We start from the raw sequence: 22,454 nt of genomic DNA on the forward strand, positions 1-22,454 counted from the left end.
AGATTGTTATTAAGTTTGATTGAACAAAACAAAACATTTATATTTTTAGCTCAAATAACAGAAAAATAGTGATATTAAAGAATTTGTATGTCAAACATTTGATTTCTTGTTTGTTTTTTCAGTCTTGTGTTGCCTGAACGCTAGAAAGAACCGAACAACCACCATTTACACAATAAATGTATATATATATATATATATACAGTATATGTACTGTTATTAAATCATAACATATTTTCATTATACATTTGTCATTTGTAAAGTAACTAAAGCTGTCAGATTAATGCAGTGGAGTAGAAGAGGAAAGTGAATTTCGTGCCTTTTAGTGCATGTGTATATATATATATATACACATATATGTATATACACATATATATATATATACATATATATGTGTATATACATATATATAAATATGTATATATATGTATATATACATATTTATATATATACACATATTTATATATACATATATATTTCTATATATATACATATTTATATATATGTATATATACATATTTATATATACATACACGTATATATATATACATATATATGTATAAATATGTATATATATATATAAATATTTATATATATATATGTATAAATATTTATATATATATATATGTGTATATATATCTATATATACATATAGATATATATATGTATATATACATATACAAATATTTATATATAAATATTTGTATATATATATATCTATCTATATACATATATACAAATATTTATATATAAATATTTGTATATATATATATCTATCTATATACATATATATAAATATTTATACATATATATGTATATATATATACATATATATATATACATATATATGTGTATATATATATATATATATATATATATATATATACATACACATATATAAATATATATAAATCAGTAAATGAAACATTAATGAGTCTCTTGACTGAACATCCGGGTTCTTCTTGCTTTGGTCTTGAACAACATGGCGTCTCCTGTGCGCGGTCACAGCGCTGCGCATGCGTGAGGGCAGTGCCCGTGTCCTCCACAGAGCCGTTTGGCGCGCTGCCTGCAGAGAGCTGTGTGCTCGTCCCCCAACAACAACACCACCACCACCACCAGCACCACCACCACCACCAGCACCACCACCACCACCAGCACCAGCAGCACCGGCCCCCCCCCCGGGCCTCCGCGACGGTAAGAGCGGCCCCGCGGCCCCGCGCCCTGCCGCCGCGCGCTCTCGAGCCGCTCTCGCTCCGTCCCGCTCGTGTTGCCGAGGCCGCGGCCCCGCTGCTCGCGTGCCTGCGAGCAGCGGGGCCGCGGGTCGTCCCGGGGACGAGGAGCGGCACGCGGGCCCGCGAGCACGAGACCAGCGCGGGACCGCTGCTCTCGTGCTCTAGTCTGTAGTCTCTAGTCTGTAGGACTGTAGGTCTGTGGTCCTCTCTCTCTGGTAGTCTCTGGTCCTCTGTGTGTGACCGAGCGGACCGCTAGGACCCGCTCACACACACACACACACACACACACACACACACACACACATATTATATATATATATATGATATGTGTGTGTGCATCCTCTACACACATCTCTCTCTCTACATACATGTATACACACATATATATGTATGTGTGTATATGTATAGAGTATATATAGAGAGAGATGTGTATATGTGTGTATCTGTATCTGCTCCTCGCAGCGCCATGTCACTCTCACTCTCACTCTCACGCACGCGCACCGGTTACCCTCCGGTGTTCTCACGGGTTAGCATGCTAACGTTAGCTTAGCACACTTCATATATATATCCGGTCTGTTCCGGGGACGTTAGCATGAAGCTAACAGCTAGCATGATGCTAACTGTTAGCATCATGCTAGCTGTTAGCATCAAGCTAGCTGTTAGCTTCATGCTAGCTGTTAGCGTGTCTGTGTCTGGACTCCGTTCACTGATGGTGTCCACAGAAAGTACATGAACTAGTGCAGAACAACTTCTGTCAGGTAGAGAAGAGACTCCTCTTCATCCTCTTCTTCTTCATCTTCATCCTCTTCTTCATCTTCATCCTCTTCTTCATCATCCTCATCTTCTTCATCATCTTCTTCATCCTCATCTTCATCATCATCTTCATCTTATTCCTCATCATCCTCTTCTTCATCATCTTCATCTTATTCCTCATCATCTTCATCCTCAGTGGAACATCAGAACATGATCATCTTTATTCAGTTCCTCTCGTATTCCTCTAGTGTTCTTCTAATGTTCTTCTAATGTTCCTCTAGTGTTCCTCTAATGTTCCTCTAGTGTTCCTCTCGTGTTCCTCTAATGTTCCTCTCGTGTTCCTCTCGTGTTCCTCTAGTGTTCCTCTCGTGTTCCTCTAGTGTTCCTCTAGTGTTCCTCTAATGTTCTTCTAGTGTTCCTCTAGTGTTCCTCTAATGTTCCTCTAGTGTTCCTCTAGTGTTCCTCTCGTGTTCCTCTAATGTTCCTCTAGTGTTCCTCTAGTGTTCCTCTAATGTTCCTCTAGTGTTCCTCTCTAGTGTTCCTCTCGTGTTCCTCTAATGTTCCTCTAGTGTTCCTCTAATGTTCTTCTAATGTTCCTCTAGTGTTCCTCTCGTGTTCCTCTAATGTTCCTCTAGTGTTCCTCTAGTGTTCCTCTCGTGTTCCTCTAATGTTCCTCTCGTGTTCCTCTAGTGTTCCTCTAATGTTCCTCTAGTGTTCTTCTAATGTTCCTCTAGTGTACCTCTCGTGTTCCTCTAATGTTCCTCTAGTGTTCCTCTCGTGTTCCTCTAATGTTCCTCTCGTGTTCCTCTCGTGTTCCTCTCGTGTTCCTCTAGTGTTCCTCTCGTGTTCCTCTAATGTTCCTCTAGTGTTCCTCTAGTGTTCCTCTCGTGTTCCTCTAGTGTTCCTCTCGTGTTCCTCTAATGTTCCTCTAGTGTTCCTCTAATGTTCTTCTAATGTTCCTCTAGTGTTCCTCTCGTGTTCCTCTAATGTTCCTCTAGTGTTCCTCTAGTGTTCCTCTCGTGTTCCTCTAATGTTCCTCTAGTGTTCCTCTAGTGTTCCTCTAATGTTCCTCTCGTGTTCCTCTCGTGTTCCTCTAGTGTTCCTCTCGTGTTCCTCTAATGTTCCTCTAGTGTTCCTCTAATGTTCTTCTAATGTTCCTCTAGTGTTCCTCTCGTGTTCCTCTAGTGTTCCTCTCGTGTTCCTCTAATGTTCCTCTAGTGTTCCTCTAATGTTCCTCTAGTGTTCCTCTCGTGTTCCTCTAATGTTCCTCTAGTGTTCCTCTCGTGTTCCTCTAATGTTCCTCTAGTGTTCCTCTCGTGTTCCTCTAATGTTCCTCTAGTGTTCCTCTAGTGTTCCTCTCGTGTTCCTCTAGTGTTCCTCTCGTGTTCCTCTAATGTTCCTCTCGTGTTCCTCTAATGTTCCGCTGTGTTCAGATGGCGGAGACGGTGAAGTATGTGGATGATGAACATAAGAGCATCTTCCTGAAGCTGCTGAACGAGCAGCGTCTGGAGGGAGAACACTGTGACATCGCTGTGGTGGTCGAGGACGTCAAGTTCAGAGCTCACCGCTGTGTGCTCGCCGCCTGCTCCAACTACTTCAAGAAGCTCTTCAAAAAACACGAGGTACTGTACAACTACTTCAAAAAACACAAACGTTCTGTACAACTACCTGATAAAACTCTTTAAAAACACAAAGTACTGTATACCTCCCTGATAAAACAGGAGGTCGGTGAAGGTTAGTGATGTATTAATGAAGCTCTGCTCACTGACATCATCAAAACAGGATATAGATGGATTTACACATTTAAGAATACTTTATCAAGGTTCTCACCTGTACCTCACCTGTCTGTCTGCGTCTCCTCAGGTGGACAACTCCTCTGTGATAGAAATCGACTTCATTCGCTCCGACATCTTTGAGGAGGTGCTGAACTACATGTACACCGCAAAGATCTCCGTGAAGAAGAGAGACGTCAACCTCATGATGTCATCAGGACAGATCCTCGGCATCCGCTTCCTCGACAAACTCTGCTCTCAGGTAACTTTCACTCAGGTAACATTCACTCAGGTAACTTTCACTCAGGTGACATTCACTCAGGTAACATTCACACAGGTAACATTCACACAGGTAACATTCACTCAGGTAACATTCACTCAGGTGACATTCACTCAGGTAACTTTCACTCAGGTGACATTCACTCAGGTAACTTTCACTCAGGTAACTTTCACTCAGGTGACATTCACTCAGGTAACTTTCACTCAGGTAACTTTCACTCAGGTGACATTCACTCAGGTAACATTCACACAGGTAACTTTCACTCAGGTGACATTCACTCAGGTAACATTCACACAGGTAACTTTCACTCAGGTAACTTTCACTCAGGTGACATTCACTCAGGTAACATTCACACAGGTAACATTCACACAGGTAACATTCACACAGGTAACATTCACTCAGGTGACATTCACTCAGGTAACTTTCACTCAGGTAACATTCACTCAGGTAACATTCACACAGGTAACTTTCACTCAGGTAACATTCACTCAGGTAACTTTCACACAGGTAACATTCACACAGGTGACATTCACTCAGGTAACTTTCACTCAGGTAACCTACCTGCGTGTTAATCAGACAGGTAGAGCTCCTCCCTCTGTGTGATGATGCGTTCATGTGTCCTTAGAAACGAGACGTGTCATCAGAGGACAAAGACAAGTTCCCCTATGACATCGTGAAGATGGCGCTGCCGCCTGAGGCCCAGCTAGCTGCTGATGCCGAGGTGATCAATAATCAATGAGATCCATCAAACCATCTGCAACATATTAGATTGTAGTATTGTTGTGACATCGTGTGTGTGTGTGTGTGTGTGTGTGTGTAGGTGCTCGGGGAACATGATGACACGCCCACCACAGATGACCTCGTCGAGGCGTCGGCCAATCAGGAGCTCGATAAGTCTCCCAGTGCGGCGCTGCGGGTCCAGGAAGCCATCCTGAAGGAACTGACCAATGAGGACGTTCACAAGGTATCACAGGTGTTAAAGGGGCGGTTCTGTTGGTTCTGATCAGAGTCAGCGTCACACACCTAAATAATCAATATCAGTTATTGACCTCTCTGTCATCTGTAGAGAACTAGACTGGTTTTAGCTCTCAGACCAGTCACTGGTCCAGAGCTCCATCAGTGAGTCTGCTGTTGTGTTTGAGGAGATAAAGATGGAGATAAAGATGGAGATAAAGATGGAGATAAAGATGGAGATAAAGATGACGGCTTCTTCACAGCTTCCTTTCTATTAAATTCATCCATAAATGAATTCCTCCATCACTCTGCTACAGAAGACAATTAAATCACAAACACACTAGATATAAAAAATATAATTATATAAATATATAACTATATAAATACATAATTATATAAATATATAATTATATAAAAATATAATTATATAAATATATAACTATATAAATACATAATTATATAATTATATAAAAATATAATTATATAAATATATAACTATATAAATACATAATTATATAAATATATAATACAATATTGAACCATGATGACGAATGATTGGATGCTCAAACCAACAACTACTGCTCTGGTGAACAGCCCACACACCCTGAACACAGGTAACCAGATCATGTGACCTCCCCCAGGTCACCTGCTACGACCAGGATGTTGTGCCGGACATGGAGGCGGAGCCTAAAGAGCTGGGGCGGAGCACCACGCCACCCAGACACTGACGTTTGTAGAGAGTATGGGGGAGGTGAAGGACGAGCAGCCGCCCGGCTGGTCGTCGGCCACGACGGACATGAAGTTTGAATACCTGCTGTACGGACACCGAGACCAGCTCGCATGCCAGGTGTGCGGGAAGACCTTCCTGGACGAGAGCCGGCTCAGGTACGTACCTCTCTCCTGACGAGACCAGCTCACCTGACGAGACCAGCTCACCTGACCAGACCAGCTCACCTGACCTGACCAGACCAGACCAGCTCACCTGACCAGACCAGCTCACCTGACCAGACCAGCTCACCTGACCAGTAAACCTGACCAGACCAGCTCACCTGACCAGACCAGCTCACCTGACCAGTAAACCTGACCAGACCAGCTCACCTGACCAGTAAACCTGACCAGACCAGCTCACCCGACGGGACCGCCACACATGACTAGCACACCTAATAAGACCAGTAAACCTAATGAGACAAGCACACCTGACCAGACCAGCAGTCCTAACGAGACCAGCTTACCTGACAAGATCAGCTTACCTGACCGACCAGTCTACCTTACGAGACCAGCCTACCTGACCAGACCAGCTCACCTGACCAGACCATCTTACCTAACAAGACCACCTCACCTGACTAGACCAGCCTACCTGACCAGACCAGCTCACCTGACCAGCCCATCTTACCTGACCAGACCAGCTCACCTGACCAGACCATCTTACCTGACCAGACCAGCTCACCTGACCAGACCATCTTACCTGACCAGACCAGCTCACCTGATCTTTCTATCTTCAGGAAACATGAGAAGCTTCACTCAGCTGAGCGACCGTTCGCCTGTGAGATCTGCACCAAAGCTTTCACCACTCATGCTCACCTGAAAGGTAAAATAACACCTGAGCTCTGATGTCATCAGAGAATCGTACCAACAGCATGTAGATGAAACACATGATGGACAGTGTACAGGTGATGTTTGTTTCACTGAGTTAAGTTTTAGCTCCGCCCTCACCTGTGTGTTTCAGAGCACCTGAAGATCCACACGGGCTTCAAACCATACAGGTGTGACGTTTGTGGGAAATCGTTCATTCGAGCTCCGGACCTGAAAAAACACGAACGAGTTCACAGCAACGAGAGGCCTTTCGCCTGCCAGATGTGTGACAAGGTGAGCTCACCTGTCTGTCTCTCACCTGTTTCTCTGAACACCTGTCTGTCTGTCTGTCTGTCTGTCTGTCTGTCTGTCTGTCTGTCTGTCTGTCTGTCTGTCTGTCTCTCACCTGTTTGTTTGAACACCTGTCTGTCTGTCTGTCTGTCTGTCTGTCTGTCTGTCTGTCTCTCACCTGTTTGTTTGAACACCTGTCTGTCTGTCTGTCTGTCTCTCACCTGTTTGTTTGAACACCTGTCTGTCTGCAGGCGTTCAAACACAAGTCTCACCTGAAGGATCACGAGAGGAGACACCGAGGAGAGAAACCCTTTGTCTGTCCGTCCTGCACCAAGGCCTTCGCCAAGGTAATACTAGTACTACTATAATACTACTACTACTATAATACTACTACTATAATACTACTACTACTATAATACTACTACTACTACTATAATACTACTACTACTATAATACTACTACTATAATACTACTACTACTATAATACTACTACTACTATAATACTACTACTATATAATACTACTACTACTACTATAATACTACTACTATATAATATACTACTACTACTATAATACTACTACTACTACTATAATACTACTACTACTACTATAATACTACTACTACTATAATACTACTACTACTATAATACTACTACTACTATAATACTACTACTACTATAATACTACTATAATACTACTATAATACTATAATACTACTACTATATACTACTACTACTATACTACTATATAATACTACTACTACTACTATAATACTACTACTATAATACTACTACTACTATAATACTACTACTATATAATACTACTACTACTACTACTATAATACTAATACTATATAATACTACTACTACTATAATACTACTACTATTATAATACTACTACTACTGTAATACTACCACTACTACTACTACTACTACTACTACTACTACTACTATTATAATACTACTACTACTACTACTATAATACTACTACTATTATACTACTTTTACTGTAATACTACCACTACTACTACTACTACTACTACTACTATTATAATACTACTATTATAATACTACTACTACTAAAGTACTACTAATACTGATTCTATACACTACTAATACTGAAACTACTACTACATTTCTACTACTACTATAATAATACTACATCTGTAATACTACTACTGATAATACTACTACTTTTACTACTACTGGTTCTTATGGTGAGTTCAGTGTCTCTGTTCTTTCAGGCGTCCGATCTGAAGCGTCATGAGAACAACATGCACAGTGAGAGGAAGCAGCTGAATCCTATGCAGAGCGACACGGAGACACTACAGGCTGCCGCCATGGCTGCTGAGGAGCAACATCTGGACAGCATCAGCTGCTCCTAACATCTGGACAGCATCAGCTGCTCCTAACATCTGGACAGCATCAGCTGCTCCTAACATCTGGACGCCATCAGCTGCTCCTAACATCTGGACACCATCAGCTGCTCCTAACATCTGGACACCATCAGCTGCTCCTAACACCTGGACACCATCAGCTGCTCCTAACATCTGGACAGCTGCTCCCAACATCTGGACAGCTGCTCCCACCATCTGGACAGGTGCTCCCAACATCTGGACAGGTGCTCCTAACATCTGGACAGGTGTCACTGTATAATATTTTCACTGTACTGTTTATTGATATTTTTTTTATCAGACTCTGAATGCAGTTCTGTGTTTGTCGAAGCTGTTTTTTCCTGCTCTGATCAGAGAACATGAACTTTCACCTCAGTGATGAGGTTAATAACGTGTTCTAAACGTGTTATTAACATGTTCTAAACATGGACTCCTCTGGCTTCATGTATGATTTGTATTTGTCTCTTTGTAAATGTACAGGATGAGTTTTGAAGCCTTTGGTTTGTGTTGTACATAAAGTTGTTGTTCTGTTCAGTTTCATGAGCAGAGCTGCGTGTTTTAAACCACACGTCTGTTTCACTTCATTATATTTCATCACCTGAATAACAATAACAAACTTTAACTTTCAGGTATTTTCATATCAATGAGTGAATATGAATGAATCTATGAACCAACAACAGGAGACGGAACACCAGCAGCTCTTTGTGTTTTTAATATGAGCACGTTTCTACAACATATCAATAAACTTTAATAAAGTTTCATCTGATGGTTAATAACAATAAATAATAAAAATACAGAAGATACAAATAAAGAGTTTATGGTTGAACTGATGTGAGTCAGGGTTTGATCAGCCAATCACAGTGAGGATTCACTCTGTAAACGTCCAACAGAACGCAGTCTGGATGGAGACGACGCTCACCTGAGAGAGAGACAGAGACAGACAGAGAGAGAGACAGACAGGTTTTACTTTGTTGTGATATTTAAACACATTTCAAAACGAACCTGTGCAGTTGATCAATACTTTGTTGATGTTACATCATGTTACATGTTGTTTACATGTTGTTACATGTTTACATGATGTTACATGTTTACATGATGTTACATGTTGTTTATATGATGTTACATGTTGTTTAGATGTTGTTTACATGTTTACATGATGTTACATGTTGTTTACATGTTGTTACATGTTGTTTACATGATGTTTACATGTTGTTTACATGATGTAACATGTTGTTTACATGATGTTTACATGATGTTATAATCAGACTCACAGATGTTTCCTCCGACTTCATACAGATGCTGAACAGAACTGCTGGCAGAGAGAAATACAACACGTTAGATAATCAATTATATCGATCAGTGGACGTGTGTGTGTGTGTGTGTGTGTGTGTGTTACCTGTTGTCACACTCAAAGCGGGTGATGACGTCTTTGGCTCTCATCTGTCCATCAAGCTGTATCGCCATGGAAACCTTGGTGTGCAGGGGCGCGTGAACCCTAATCACACCTGCCCACAGCTCTGTGATCTGCACACACACACACACACATGGACATCACACTGAGTTACAGTGAAGGGGCGGGGTTCAACATTGTCCCCTCCCACTGTGATTTGATTGGTTTAACTGTCAGATCTTGGCGTGTTAAACGATGATGAGACCTGGTTCTCTGGTCTCACCTGGTTCTCTGGTCTCACCTGGGTCTATGTCTCACCTGGTTCTATGTCTCGCCTGGGTCTATGTCTCACCTGGTTCTCTGGTCTCACCTGGGTCTCACCTGTCTCGCCTGGGTCTATGTCTCACCTGGTTCTCTAGTCTCACCTGGTTCTCTGGTCTCACCTGGTTCTCTAGTCTCACCTGGTTATCTAGTCTCACCTGGTTCTCTGGTCTCACCTGGTTCTCTAGTCTCACTAGGTTCTATGTCTCACCTGGTTCTATGTCTCACCTGGTTCTCTGGTCTCACCTGGTTCTATGTCTCACCTGGTTCTCTGGTCTCAACTGGGTCTATGTCTCACCTGGTTCTCTAGTCTCACCTGGGTCTATGTCTCACCTGGTTCTCTAGTCTCACCTGGTTCTCTGGTCTCACCTGGTTCTATGTCTCACCTGGTTATCTAGTCTCACCTGGTTCTCTGGTCTCACCTGGTTCTATGTCTCACCTGGTTCTCTGGTCTCACCTGGGTCTATGTCTCACCTGGTTCTCTGGTCTCACCTGGGTCTATGTCTCACCTGGTTCTCTGGTCTCACCTGGGTCTATGCCTCACCTGGTTCTCTGGTCTCAACTGGGTCTATGTCTCACCTGGTTCTCTAGTCTCACCTGGTTCTATGTCTCACCTGGTTCTCTGGTCTCACCTGGGTCTATGTCTCACCTGGTTCTCTAGTCTCACCTGGTTCTCTGGTCTCACCTGGTTCTATGTCTCACCTGGTTCTCTGGTCTCACCTGGTTCTATGTCTCACCTGGTTCTCTGGTCTCACCTGGTTCTATGTCTCACCTGGGTCTATGTCTCACCTGGTTCTCTGGTCTCACCTGGGTCTATGTCTCACCTGGTTCTCTGGTCTCACCTGGGTCTATGTCTCACCTGGGTCTATGCCTCACCTGGTTCTCTGGTCTCAACTGGGTCTATGTCTCACCTGGTTCTCTAGTCTCACCTGGTTCTATGTCTCACCTGGTTCTCTGGTCTCACCTGGGTCTATGTCTCACCTGGTTCTCTAGTCTCACCTGGTTCTCTGGTCTCACCTGGTTCTCTAGTCTCACCTGGTTCTATGTCTCACCTGGTTCTATGTCTCACCTGGTTATCTAGTCTCACCTGGTTCTCTGGTCTCACCTGGTTCTATGTCTCACCTGGTTCTATGTCTCACCTGGTTCTCTAGTCTCACCTGGTTATCTAGTCTCACCTGGTTCTCTGGTCTCACCTGGTTCTCTAGTCTCACCTGGTTCTCTGGTCTCACCTGGGTCTATGTCTCACCTGGTTCTCTGGTCTCACCTGGTTCTCTGGTCTCACCTGGTTCTCTAGTCTCACCTGGTTCTCTGGTCTCACCTGGGTCTATGTCTCACCTGGTTCTCTGGTCTCACCTGGTTCTCTAGTCTCACCTGGTTCTCTGGTCTCACCTGGTTCTCTAGTCTCACCTGGTTCTCTGGTCTCACCTGGTTCTCTAGTCTCACCTGGTTCTCTGGTCTCACCTGGGTCTATGTCTCACCTGGTTCTCTGGTCTCACCTGGGTCTATGTCTCACCTGGTTCTCTGGTCTCACCTGGTTCTCTGGTCTCACCTGGTTCTCTGGTCTCACCTGGGTCTATGTCTCACCTGGGTCTATGTCTCACCTGGTTTCTGTCGTTCTTGTCGTTCTTCCTCCTCAGCAGTCGTCTCTTTGCCTTGGTCAGGCCAAACTGTTTCTGATTGGACGCTTGGTTCATCTGTCTCACCTGAGACATCAGGAAGCTTGGGACCTATCAAAGAAAACAGGAAGTGATGTCATGGACAGCTCAGACAGTGATGTCACTGAGGCTGTGAGTGTGTCCTCTGACTCACGGTCCACAGCAGGTCCTGGTGTGTGATCATCAGTTGGACCAGCTGAGCTCCGCCCACCGCCTCCTCCATCTCCTCCTGTTGCTTGGTGGTGGAGCGCTTGTTGCCATGGTGAGGGTGGGTGAACAGGTTTGGCGCCATTACCATGGAAACGTTCCACAGAGACATCCTGTTCTGGTCCTGATGAGAGACCACCTTACGCAGAAAGACCAGCAGAGCCTGTAACCATGGAAACAGATCCAGGTTAACCTGATCTCTGAACTTCTGATATAAAGTGATTCTGTCAACCTGCTGACTCCAGATAGATTGATTGATTGGTTGATTGATTGATTGATTGATTGATTGATTGATTGATTGATTGATTGATTGATGGATGAGTCACATGTGATTATCTGAGGTGAGGAGTTGATATTTACTCGGAGTGAGTCTCTGTTGGCTTCAGGGAGCAGCAGAGACAGCAGCTGAAGAGCCTGAACCTGGTGGACCACGGAGGAGACACCTGCAGGGACACACATCAGTCAGTCTGTGTGTGTGTGTGTGTGTGTGTGTGTGTGTGTGTGTGTGTGTGTGTGTGTGTGTGTGTGTGTGTGTGTGTGTGTGTGTGTGTGTGTGTGTGTGTGTGTGTGTGTGTGTGTGTGTGTGTGTGCGCATACCCAGCACAGAGCGGTAGGTGGACAGGTGTGTGTGTGTCAGCAGAGGTGTTGGCAGCTCTCTGATGAAAAGCTTCAGCAGACCAGCAGCATCCACCTGTCTCACTGCAGACCAGTCGAACGCCCCACCACACCTGTCTAACTCTCTACGCAGGTACTGAGGACAGACAGACAGACAGGTGTTACCCCATTATTCTGTGTGTGTGTGTGTGTGTGTGTGTGTGTGTGTTACCTTCAGTCTAGCTGCTGATCCTGGAACTCTGAGGATCCCTTCAGTCTGCAGACCGGTCTGCTCTAAAATACACAACAACTACACACACACACACACACACACACAGGTTTGTCTTTCTGCACTTAAGAGGACCAACAGTTCATTATCTAGTCAGACAGACAGGTAGACAGAGAGAGAGACAGTTTATTTGCCTTCTGGAAGACGACAGGAACTTTAACTCCTGGAAACTTCTTCCTGTCGTTCTCCAACAGAGAGTTCAGAGGAACAGCGAAGACACCGCTGTCTGATGACAGACAGACAGGCAGACAGGCAGGCAGACAGACAGACAGTGTTAATGTGTTCTCGTACTAACTGGTCCCGGTCTGACCTTTGGTCCAATATTTGTATTCTATAATTGCAAAACCTCTCTAATAATAATTAAATCCATCAAACAACAGGGGAATTATTATTATTATTACTATTACTATTATTATTACTACTATTATTATTATTATCAATATTATTATTATCATTATTATTATTATTACTTTTACTATTATTATTATTATTATTATTATCATTATTATTATTATTATTATCATTATTACTATTATTACTATTATTATCTTTACTATTATTATCATTATTATCATTATTATTATTAACACTAATAATAAACAACAAACTATGATGTATAAATGAAGCGCACCTCGGGTCCTGCGGCGCAGCGGGCGGTGGCGTTTGGTTTGGATACCCAGAGCGAGCAGGAAGGTGGAGAGCTCGATATGGGAGATGAAGCCGAGGCGGGTGAGGTCACATGGGGACAAGTCGTCTGCCGAGACCAGACCCTGATAGGGTGAGACAGGTCCAAACTACACACACACACACACACGTTTACATCATTACTGATTTACGTACAGAAACTAAAAAATAAACTGAACTGATACAAAATGTTTAAAAACTAAAACAAACTAATAATTGTTTAAATTCTTGTTATAAAGTTTTATTCAACCAGCTGCAGAATCAAACGGTGGCTCCTGATTGGTCCGACAGCTTCCTCCAGCAGCCAATTACATCGCTTGTTGTTGTTTGACCTGCTGACGTCATGAATCACATGGTGACCTGATTGTTTCTTTACTACGGGGACTAGCCTGATGCTAACTGGGACTAGCCTGATGCTAACTTCCTGTTGGACACATCAGACGCCCTCCCTGAAGATCTCTAACGTTATCTTCATCTCAAACCCTCTGAGACTCAACAGGAAGAAACAAAACTAAAGGCCGCTGATAATAGTTCAGCTAAAGTCACTGAGTCAGGCGCTAACGTTGACCTTCAAAGGTCAAACATCACGAAACATAACGTTAAGCCATCATGTTTAGTTCCTCTTCTAAACATGAACCCGTTTGGACCGTCAGCAGCTCTGGAATGAGAACAGCTATGCTATGCTATGCTATGCTATGCTAATGCTAATGCTAGGTGAGCAGGAATGACTGTCAGGTCACTACAGAGTCACATGGACACTGTGAGTTGTAAACAGAGCGTTGAACAGTAATCTCTCCATAGATGATGTACTCGGCTGTGATTGGACCAAACACATGAGGTCATATTTCACTCAGACATGAAACACAAACTGATATCATTCTGAGGAAATCATCATCTCTGAACAAAGAACAAAGAATCTCACAGTTCTCTGTACATAATGAAACACTGCAGAGCTGCAATATTATACTTCGTTTATAGTTTACATCCCCCAAAGCATCATGGGAGCTGTGGTTCCAAAACGTGGAACCTGATTATCCCCCGAATAGAAGTCATACAAAGAATGAAACTAGAAGCAGGAGTTTGTGTCAGGAGGTCAGAGGTCAGACTCACCAGCAGGTCACCACCGTCGGCTCCACGGAAACGAAGACAGTCCCAACAAGCCCCGCCCCCTTTGTGCTCGGCCACGCCTTCTGAGTATGGACAGTCCCGCAGCAGCCAATCAGCTTGTCTCGACCAACCGACAGAATGTAAGTGTGTGTCTGTCAGAGAGTGTGTGTGTGTCGGAGAGTGTGTGTCTGTCAGAGAGTGTGTGTGTGTCGGAGAGTGTGTGTGTGTCGGAGAGTGTGTGTGTGTCGGAGAGTGTGTGTCTGTCGGAGAGTGTGTGTGTGTCGGAGAGTGTGTGTGTGTCGGAGAGTGTGTGTCTGTCAGAGAGTGTGTGTGTGTCGGAGAGTGTGTGTCTGTCAGAGAGTGTGTGTGTGTTGGAGAGTGTGTGTGTGTTGGAGAGTGTGTGTCTGTCGGAGAGTGTGTGTCTGTCAGAGAGTGTGTGTGTGTTGGAGAGTGTGTGTGTGGGGGGGATGACGGGTGTTCAGGTAGTTGATCTTCAAAAACTAATGTAGGAAGAGTTGGTCGAACTGGAAACACAAACAGTAAACAGATGTTTATTTCTTCTTCCAGCCCTTGACCACTAGAACCACCTTAAAGACCACTAGAACCTCCTAAAGGTCCCCTAGAATCCCCTTAAAGACCACTAGAACAACCTAAAGGTCCACTAGAACCACCATAAAGACCCCTAGAACCACCCAAAGGTCCACTAGAAAAATCTTAAAGACCACTAGAACAACGTAAAGCTCCACTATAACCATCTTAAAGACCACTAGAACCACCTAAAAGTCCACTAGAACCACCTTAAAGACCACTAAAACAACATAAAGGTCCCCTAGAAACATCTTAAAGACAACTAGAACTACGTAAAGCTCCACAGGACCCAATTTAAAGGCCACTAGAACCACCTAAAGGTCCACTGGATCCACCTTAAATACCACTAGAACCACCTAGACGTCCACTAAACCACCTTAAAGACCACTAGAACCACCTAAAGGACCTCTTGAATAACCAAAGGTCCACTAGAACCACCTAAATGACCTCTAGAACTAACCACACAAGCACTTATACCCACCAAAGAACCACTAGAACCAACTTAAAGACCACTGGAACCACTTGAAGGACCACTATAACTAATTAATTAAAGGCCCACTAGAACTAATTAATTAAAGGCCCACTAGAACCATCTAACGGACCACTACAACCAACTAAAGGATCACTGGAACCACTTAAATGACCACTGGAACCAACTAAAGGTCCACTAGAACCACCTTAAAGACCACTAGAAACACCTAAAGGTCTACTATTACCACCTTAAAGACCACTAGAAAAAAGAAAAGGTCCACTAGAACCACCTTAAGGACCTCTGGAATAACCAAAGGACCACTAAAACCACCCAGATGACCCCTAGAACTACCCAAATGAGCACTAGAACCAACCAAAGAACCAATAGAACCAACTTAAGGACCAATGGAACCACCTAAAGGATCACTAGAATACCCAAAACACCACTAGAACTACTTTTCAGACGCTCATTTGTGCCCACTGCCATCAGACTGTACAACAACAGCGGAGACCACAGTCTGTCATCATGCTGACCAGCCCCCCCCCCATGTGGATATACTGTACATTTTTTTATTTGTATTCTTATTTTTTATTTTATTCTATTTTTATTTTATTGTATAATATGTGTATTTATTATCTGTTTCTGTGTAGTTGAGCTGCTGCAACACTTGAATTTCCCCCATGGGGATCAATAAAGGAATATAGTAATAGAACTAACTCAAGGACCATTAGACCCAAGTAAAAGACCACTAGAACTAACTAAAGGACTACTAGAACCAGGTAAAGGACCACTAAAACTAACTAAAGGACCACTAGAACTAAGTAAAGGACCAATAGAACTAACTCAAGGACCACTAGAACTAAGTCAAGGACCAATAGAACTAACTCAAGGACCATTAGACCCAAGTAAAAGACCACTAGAACTAACTAAAGGACTACTAGAACTAACTAAAGGACTACTAGAACCAGGTAAAGGACCACTAGAACAAACTAAAGGACTACTAGAACCAGTTAAAGGACCCCTAGAACTAACTAAAGGACCACTAGAACTAAGTAAAGGACCATTAGAACTAACTAAGGACCACTAGAACTAACTAAAGGATTACTAGAACCCCGTCTACGGGAACCACCTGATTTACAACAAGAACCTTAAGGACCACTAGAACATTCCCTAATGGACTGGATAGAGTGATGGGTGGTTCCGTTGGTCCATGAGCTTACTGACAGGTGAGTGGACTAACGGTACCTCTGTGGGCGTTTCTCCGGATGGTTTTGGTCGTGGTGTGGTATCGGCTCGGCGGTGACTCGGAGTGGTGAGGGGGCAGGGAGGGGCATCTTTCTGCTGAGTCATCATCGTGCTGGAACAGTGTGTGTGTGTGTGTGTGTGTGTGTGTGTGTGTGTGTGTGTGTGTGTGTGTGTGTGTGTGTGTGTGTGTGTGTGTGTGTGTGTGTGTGTGTGTGTTTGTGAGCGAGAGAGAACACATTTAATTTCATATCTGTGTTCAGGGACGGAGCCTACAGATACAGCGGGTAAAATAAGTATTGAACACGTCACCATTTTTCTCAGTAAATATATTCCTAAAGGTGCTATTGACATGAAATGTTCACCAGATGTTGGTAACAACCAAAGTAATCCATACATACAAAGAAAACCAAACAAATAAGTTCAGGAACTAAGTTATGTGTAATCAAATGGAATGACACAGGGAAAAAGTATTGAACACGCTTACTGAAATGTATTTAATACTTGGTACAGAAGCCTTTGTTGGTAGTGACAGCTTCAAGACGCCTCCTGTATGGAGAAACTAGTGGCATGCATTGCTCAGGTGTGATTTTGGCCCATTCTTCCACACAAACAGTCTTCACATCTTGAAGGTTCCGTGGGCCTCTTCTATGAACTCTGATCTTTAGTTCTTTCCATAGAGTTTCTATTGGATTCAGGTCAGGTGATTGGCTGGGCCATTCTAGCAGCTTTATTTTCTTTCTCTGAGACCAATGGAGAGTTTCCTTGGCTGTGTGTTTGGGATCATTGTCTTGCTGAAATGTCCACCCTCGTTTCATCTTCATCATCCTGCTAGATGGCAGCAGATTTTTATCAAGAATGTCTCGGTACATTTTTCCATTCATCCTTCCTTCAATTATATGACGTTTGCCAGTGCCGTATGCTGAAAAACAGCCCCACACCATGATGTTCCACCTCCAAACTTCACTGTTGGTCTGGTGTTTTTGGGGTGATGTGCAGTGCCATTTGACCTCCAAACATGGTGTGTATTATGGCATCCAAAGAGTTCCATGTTGGTCTCATCTGACCAGACTATATTCTCCCAGTATTTCACAGGCTTGTCTGAATGTTGTGCAGCAAACTTTAAACGAGCTTCAACATGCTTTTTCTTCAGCAGTGGAGTCTTGCGTGGTGAGCGTGCATACAGGCCACGGCGGTTGATGCATTACTTATTGTTTTCTTTGAAACAATTGTACCTGCTAATTCCAGGTCTTTCTGAAGCTCTCCACAAGTGGTCCTTGGCTCTTGGACAACTCTTCTGATAATTCTTTTCACTCCTCTGTCAGAAATCTTGCGAGGAGCACCTGGTCGTGGCCGGTTTATGGTGAAATGATGTTCTTTCCACTTCTGGATTATGGCCCCAACAGTGCTCACTGGAACATTCAGAAGTTTAGAAATCCTTCTGTAACCAGCCATCAGTATGTTCTGCAACAATAAGGTTGTGAAGGTCTTGAGAGAGCTCTTTGCTTTTACCCATCATGAGATGTTTCTTGTGTGACACCTTGGTAATGAGACACCTTTTTATAGGCCATCAGTTGGGACTGAACCAGCTGATATTAATTTGCACTGACAAGGGGCAGGCTTGCTTTCTAATTACTGATAGATTTCAGCTGGTGTCTTGGCTTTCCATGCCTTTTTGCACCTCCCTTTCTTCATGTGTTCAATACTTTTTCCCTGCGTCATTCCATTTTATTACACATAACTTGATTTCTGAACTTATTTGTTTGGTTTTCTTTGTATGTATGGATTACTTGGGTTGTTACCGACATCTGGTGAACATTTCATGTCAATAGCACCTTTAGAAATATATTTACTGAGAAAAATGGTGACGTGTTCAATACTTATTTTACCTGCTGTATGTATATATATATATATATATATATATATATATATATATACATATAGAACGTTTAATGAAATTACTCTTTATGTTTCTCATACATTGATATTTATCATGTGACCCACCTCAGTGAAGACGTCGCGGACATCTCTGATTGGCTGCCTGTTTCTAGTCTTCAGCGTCTCGTTGTAGTTGTCCAGCCTCTTCTTCACCGTGGCGGCTTGTTGCCGTGTCAACGTGGACAGCAGCACCTCAGCCGGCGGCGGCACGTCCTCGGACAGCGAGCCGGTCACCAGGGAGGAGAGCCCCGCCTCCGTCAGCCACGCCTCCTCCAGCTCCACCTCTGCAGGTTAACAAAGAGGAGAAGGAGTCAGATGGAAAGACGGTGTCTCACTCTGCTGTCAGTTCTACTCACCGTCCATACTCTTCCTCTCCTCCTCCTCTTCCTCCTCTTCCTCCGTCTCCTCCTCGATGCTCCGCACTTCCCTCCAGTAGGTTTCCATGGTAACATGGCAGAGGTCAGAGGTCACTGTTTGAGGGAGTGGAGGGGGGGCGGAGGTGGAAGGTGGAGATGACAACATCCTGCAGAGGAGAGAGATCCTGTCAGCCAATCAGAGTGTCTACATCCTGTCAGCCAATCAGAGTGTCTAGATCCTGTCAGCCAATCAGAGTGTCTAGATCCTCTCAGCCAATCAGAGTGTCTAGATCCTCTCAGCCAATCAGAGTGTCTAGGTCTATTTAACTTGACTTGATGAGGTTCTAGTTTCAGTGAATCATCGTTTAAAGGTTAATCTTTGTTGATTAAAGGAACCTGATTGGATGTCAGATCTCATATTCAGATGTTGTGGTTGTTGGTGAGACGAAGCTGAGCCGACATTAAATATTGATAACGTACGTGTGTGAAAGGAAGTCATCCTCTACCAGTGTATTGATCTGTGTGTGTGTGTGTGTGTGTGTGTGTGTGTGTGTGTGTGTGTGTGTGTGTGTGTGTGTGTGTGTGTGTGTGTGTGTGTGTGTGTGTGTGTGTGTGTGTGTGTGTGTGTTGAAGGGGGAACCTCGGTCTAATGGTTCTGGATCCCAGGGGAGCACAGAGTGGGGTGCGCATGCTAACGCTAGCTGCTCCAGTGTGTCCATTAGGAGGAAATGGACGGTGTCAGCCAATCAGAGCGTCAGAGATAAGTGTTTTCACTCAGGTCCTCAGACGGTAATCTGAGCTGGTTATTCCTGGTCCACAGCGAGACGTTAAACCCTCTGAAACCACATGGAGTTCTGCTCTGTCCCTTTAGTCCTCTGAAACCACATGGAGTTCTGCTCTGTCCCTTTAGTCCTCTGAAACCACATGGAGTTCTGCTCTGTCCCTTTAGTCCTCTGAAACCACATGGAGTTCTGCTCTGTCCCTTTAGTCCTCTGAAACCACATGGAGTTCTGCCCCCATCCCTTTAGTCCTCTGAAACCACATGGAGTTTTGCCCCCATCCCTTTAGTCCTCTGAAACCACATGGAGTTCTGCTCTGTCCCTTTAGTCCTCTGAAACCACATGGAGTTCTGCCCCCATCCCTTTAGTCCTCTGAAACCACATGGAGTTCTGCTCTGTCCCTTTAGTCCTCTGAAACCACATGGAGTTCTGCCCCCATCCCTTTAGTCCTCTGAAACCACATGGAGTTCTGCCCCCATCCCTTTAGTCCTCTGAAACCACATGGAGTTCTGCCCCCATCCCTTTAGTCCTCTGAAACCACATGGAGTTCTGCCCCCATCCCTTTAGTCCTCTGAAACCACATGGAGTTCTGCTCTGTCCCTTTAGTCCTCTGAAACCACATGGAGTTCTGCCCCCATCCCTTTAGTCCTCTGAAACCACATGGAGTTCTGCTCCGTCCCTTTAGTCCTCTGAAACCACATGGAGTTCTGCTCCGTCCCTTTAACCCTCTGAAACCACATGGAGTTCTGCTCCGTCCCTTTAGTCCTCTGGACTCACTAAACGCTGAGCTCACTTCAGATCTTATTTCCTTAAACTTCATAAAAGTTTACTTTCAACGAGTTTGAGTCTAATCTGGTTCACTTTGGATCTCTGGTTGATGAGGATCTAAGTGTCCCGTATCTGGTCCATGTCCCGTATCTGGTCCAGATCTGGTAGTTTATATCAGTGACGAGCCGTTCCTGTGGTTTGTTAGATCCAGATCTGGTCTGGAGTCGGTCCTATAAAACACTTACGGATCCGGACCAAGTCCAGGTCCAGATCAGCCCTCTTAGTGAATTGGTTTGGACTGGTGGTCCATGGTTCAGTTAACTGACCTCAGACCTGCTTCTGTCAGCGCAGCTATTACACGTTTAATGATGAAAAGAAAACCACCATCATGTGACATAGTGTTCTGTTCTGGATCCGGTTCACTGGATCAGAACTGGACTCACTGGATCAGAACTGGACTCCCTGGATCCGAGTCAGTGTGAGTCTGTTCTGATTGGCTCTGAATGTTTTGATTTGTTTGCTGGTTCCAGTTTTTAAACTGGTTCAACAGAAGTCTGAAGACTTTCTTAGTTTTCAGAGATTTGACAAACGAATGATGAAAGCAGCAAACGATGGACCGATTCATCGATCACGAACATAATCAATACAAGAACGATTAACGATCAGGTCTGATCCAGAACTGGATCTCATGCTGGTTTATCTGGTCTGGATCTGGTCTGAAGTCACATTCAGTCTGTGATTCAAAGTGACTCATCAGGTCCGAGTCTGATCCAGATCCATAACACAGACACACACACACACACACACACACACACACACACACACACACACACACACACACACACACACACACACACACACACACACACAGCAGGTTCTCAGCATCAATCGGTTATCAATCTGTGATCAGTGATCAATAGAGACATAAAGAGAAGAAACAGACTCACCTCCGATCAGTCCGCTCTCTGCTCCTCTGTGAGGAGAGACAGAGGGGGAGAGATGGGAGGGGCTAGAGAGACGGGGGGGAGCTCCCAGTTTAGACCAGCAGCTGGACACCAGCTCTGACTGGGAGTGTTGTTTGTCTTACAGTCCACCACAAGTTAGCCTAGCTTAGCACAAAGACTAGAAACAGGGCGGGACCGTTAGCCTAGCTAGATTAGTCTGGTTTAAGACAGTTTAATACTGGTTTAAGTCAGTTTAATACTGGTTTAAGACAGTTTAATACTGGTTTAAGTCAGTTTAATACTGGTTTAAGACAGTTTAATACTGGTTTAAGTCAGTTTAATACTGGTTTAAGACAGTTTAATACTGGTTTAAGTCAGTTTAATACTGGTTTAAGACAGTCTAATACATGTTTAAGACAGTTTAATACTGGTTTAAGTCAGTTTAATACTGGTTTAAGTCAGTTTAATACTGGTTTAAGACAGTTTAATACTGGTTTAAGTCAGTTTAATACTGGTTTAAGACAGTCTAATACATGTTTAAGACAGTTTAATACTGGTTTAAGTCAGTTTAATACTGGTTTAAGTCAGTTTAATACTGGTTTAAGACAGTTTAATACTGGTTTAAGTCAGTTTAATACTAGTTTAAGACAGTCTAATACATGTTTAAGACAGTTTAATACTGGTTTAAGTCAGTTTAATACTGGTTTAAGACAGTTTAATACTGGTTTAAGACAGTTTAATACTGGTTTAAGTCAGTTTAATACTGGTTTAAGACAGTTTAATACTGGTTTAAGTCAGTTTAATACATGTTTAAGACAGTTTAATACTGGTTTAAGACAGTTTAATACTGGTTAAAGTCAGTTTAATACTGGTTTAA

The 22,454-nt window shown here is 43.5% G+C and overlaps 2 protein-coding genes across 2 annotated transcripts; one reads left to right on the plus strand and one right to left on the minus strand.

The window, feature by feature from the left end:
* Nucleotides 1-1,521: 1,521 nt before the first annotated feature.
* zbtb14 (zinc finger and BTB domain containing 14) lies at nucleotides 1,522-8,944 on the plus strand. The gene is given in 11 exon segments (XM_054622915.1): nucleotides 1,522-1,987; nucleotides 3,416-3,604; nucleotides 3,846-4,016; nucleotides 4,660-4,755; nucleotides 4,855-4,998; nucleotides 5,630-5,704; nucleotides 5,707-5,873; nucleotides 6,491-6,576; nucleotides 6,715-6,854; nucleotides 7,103-7,198; nucleotides 8,094-8,944. Coding segments are annotated over 10 exon segments (1,305 nt in total). The 5' UTR covers nucleotides 1,522-1,987; the 3' UTR covers nucleotides 8,235-8,944.
* A 114-nt stretch (nucleotides 8,945-9,058) lies between these two features.
* arhgap28 (Rho GTPase activating protein 28) lies at nucleotides 9,059-19,252 on the minus strand. Its single transcript, XM_054623357.1, has 15 exons — nucleotides 19,087-19,252; nucleotides 18,797-19,014; nucleotides 16,796-16,907; nucleotides 14,960-15,014; nucleotides 14,494-14,743; nucleotides 13,331-13,493; nucleotides 12,834-12,925; nucleotides 12,643-12,720; nucleotides 12,414-12,567; nucleotides 12,177-12,259; nucleotides 11,764-11,979; nucleotides 11,557-11,681; nucleotides 9,640-9,783; nucleotides 9,515-9,552; nucleotides 9,059-9,162 (listed from the first exon to the last, which is right to left on the minus strand). Exons 1-15 carry the CDS (start codon nucleotides 19,250-19,252, stop codon nucleotides 9,080-9,082), a joined length of 1,977 nt encoding a protein of 658 aa, XP_054479332.1. The 3' UTR covers nucleotides 9,059-9,079.
* Between the last annotated feature and the right edge of the window lie 3,202 nt (nucleotides 19,253-22,454).

Source organism: Anoplopoma fimbria, chromosome 21 (assembly GCF_027596085.1).
Source record: "Anoplopoma fimbria isolate UVic2021 breed Golden Eagle Sablefish chromosome 21, Afim_UVic_2022, whole genome shotgun sequence".
Taxonomy (NCBI): domain Eukaryota; kingdom Metazoa; phylum Chordata; class Actinopteri; order Perciformes; family Anoplopomatidae; genus Anoplopoma; species Anoplopoma fimbria.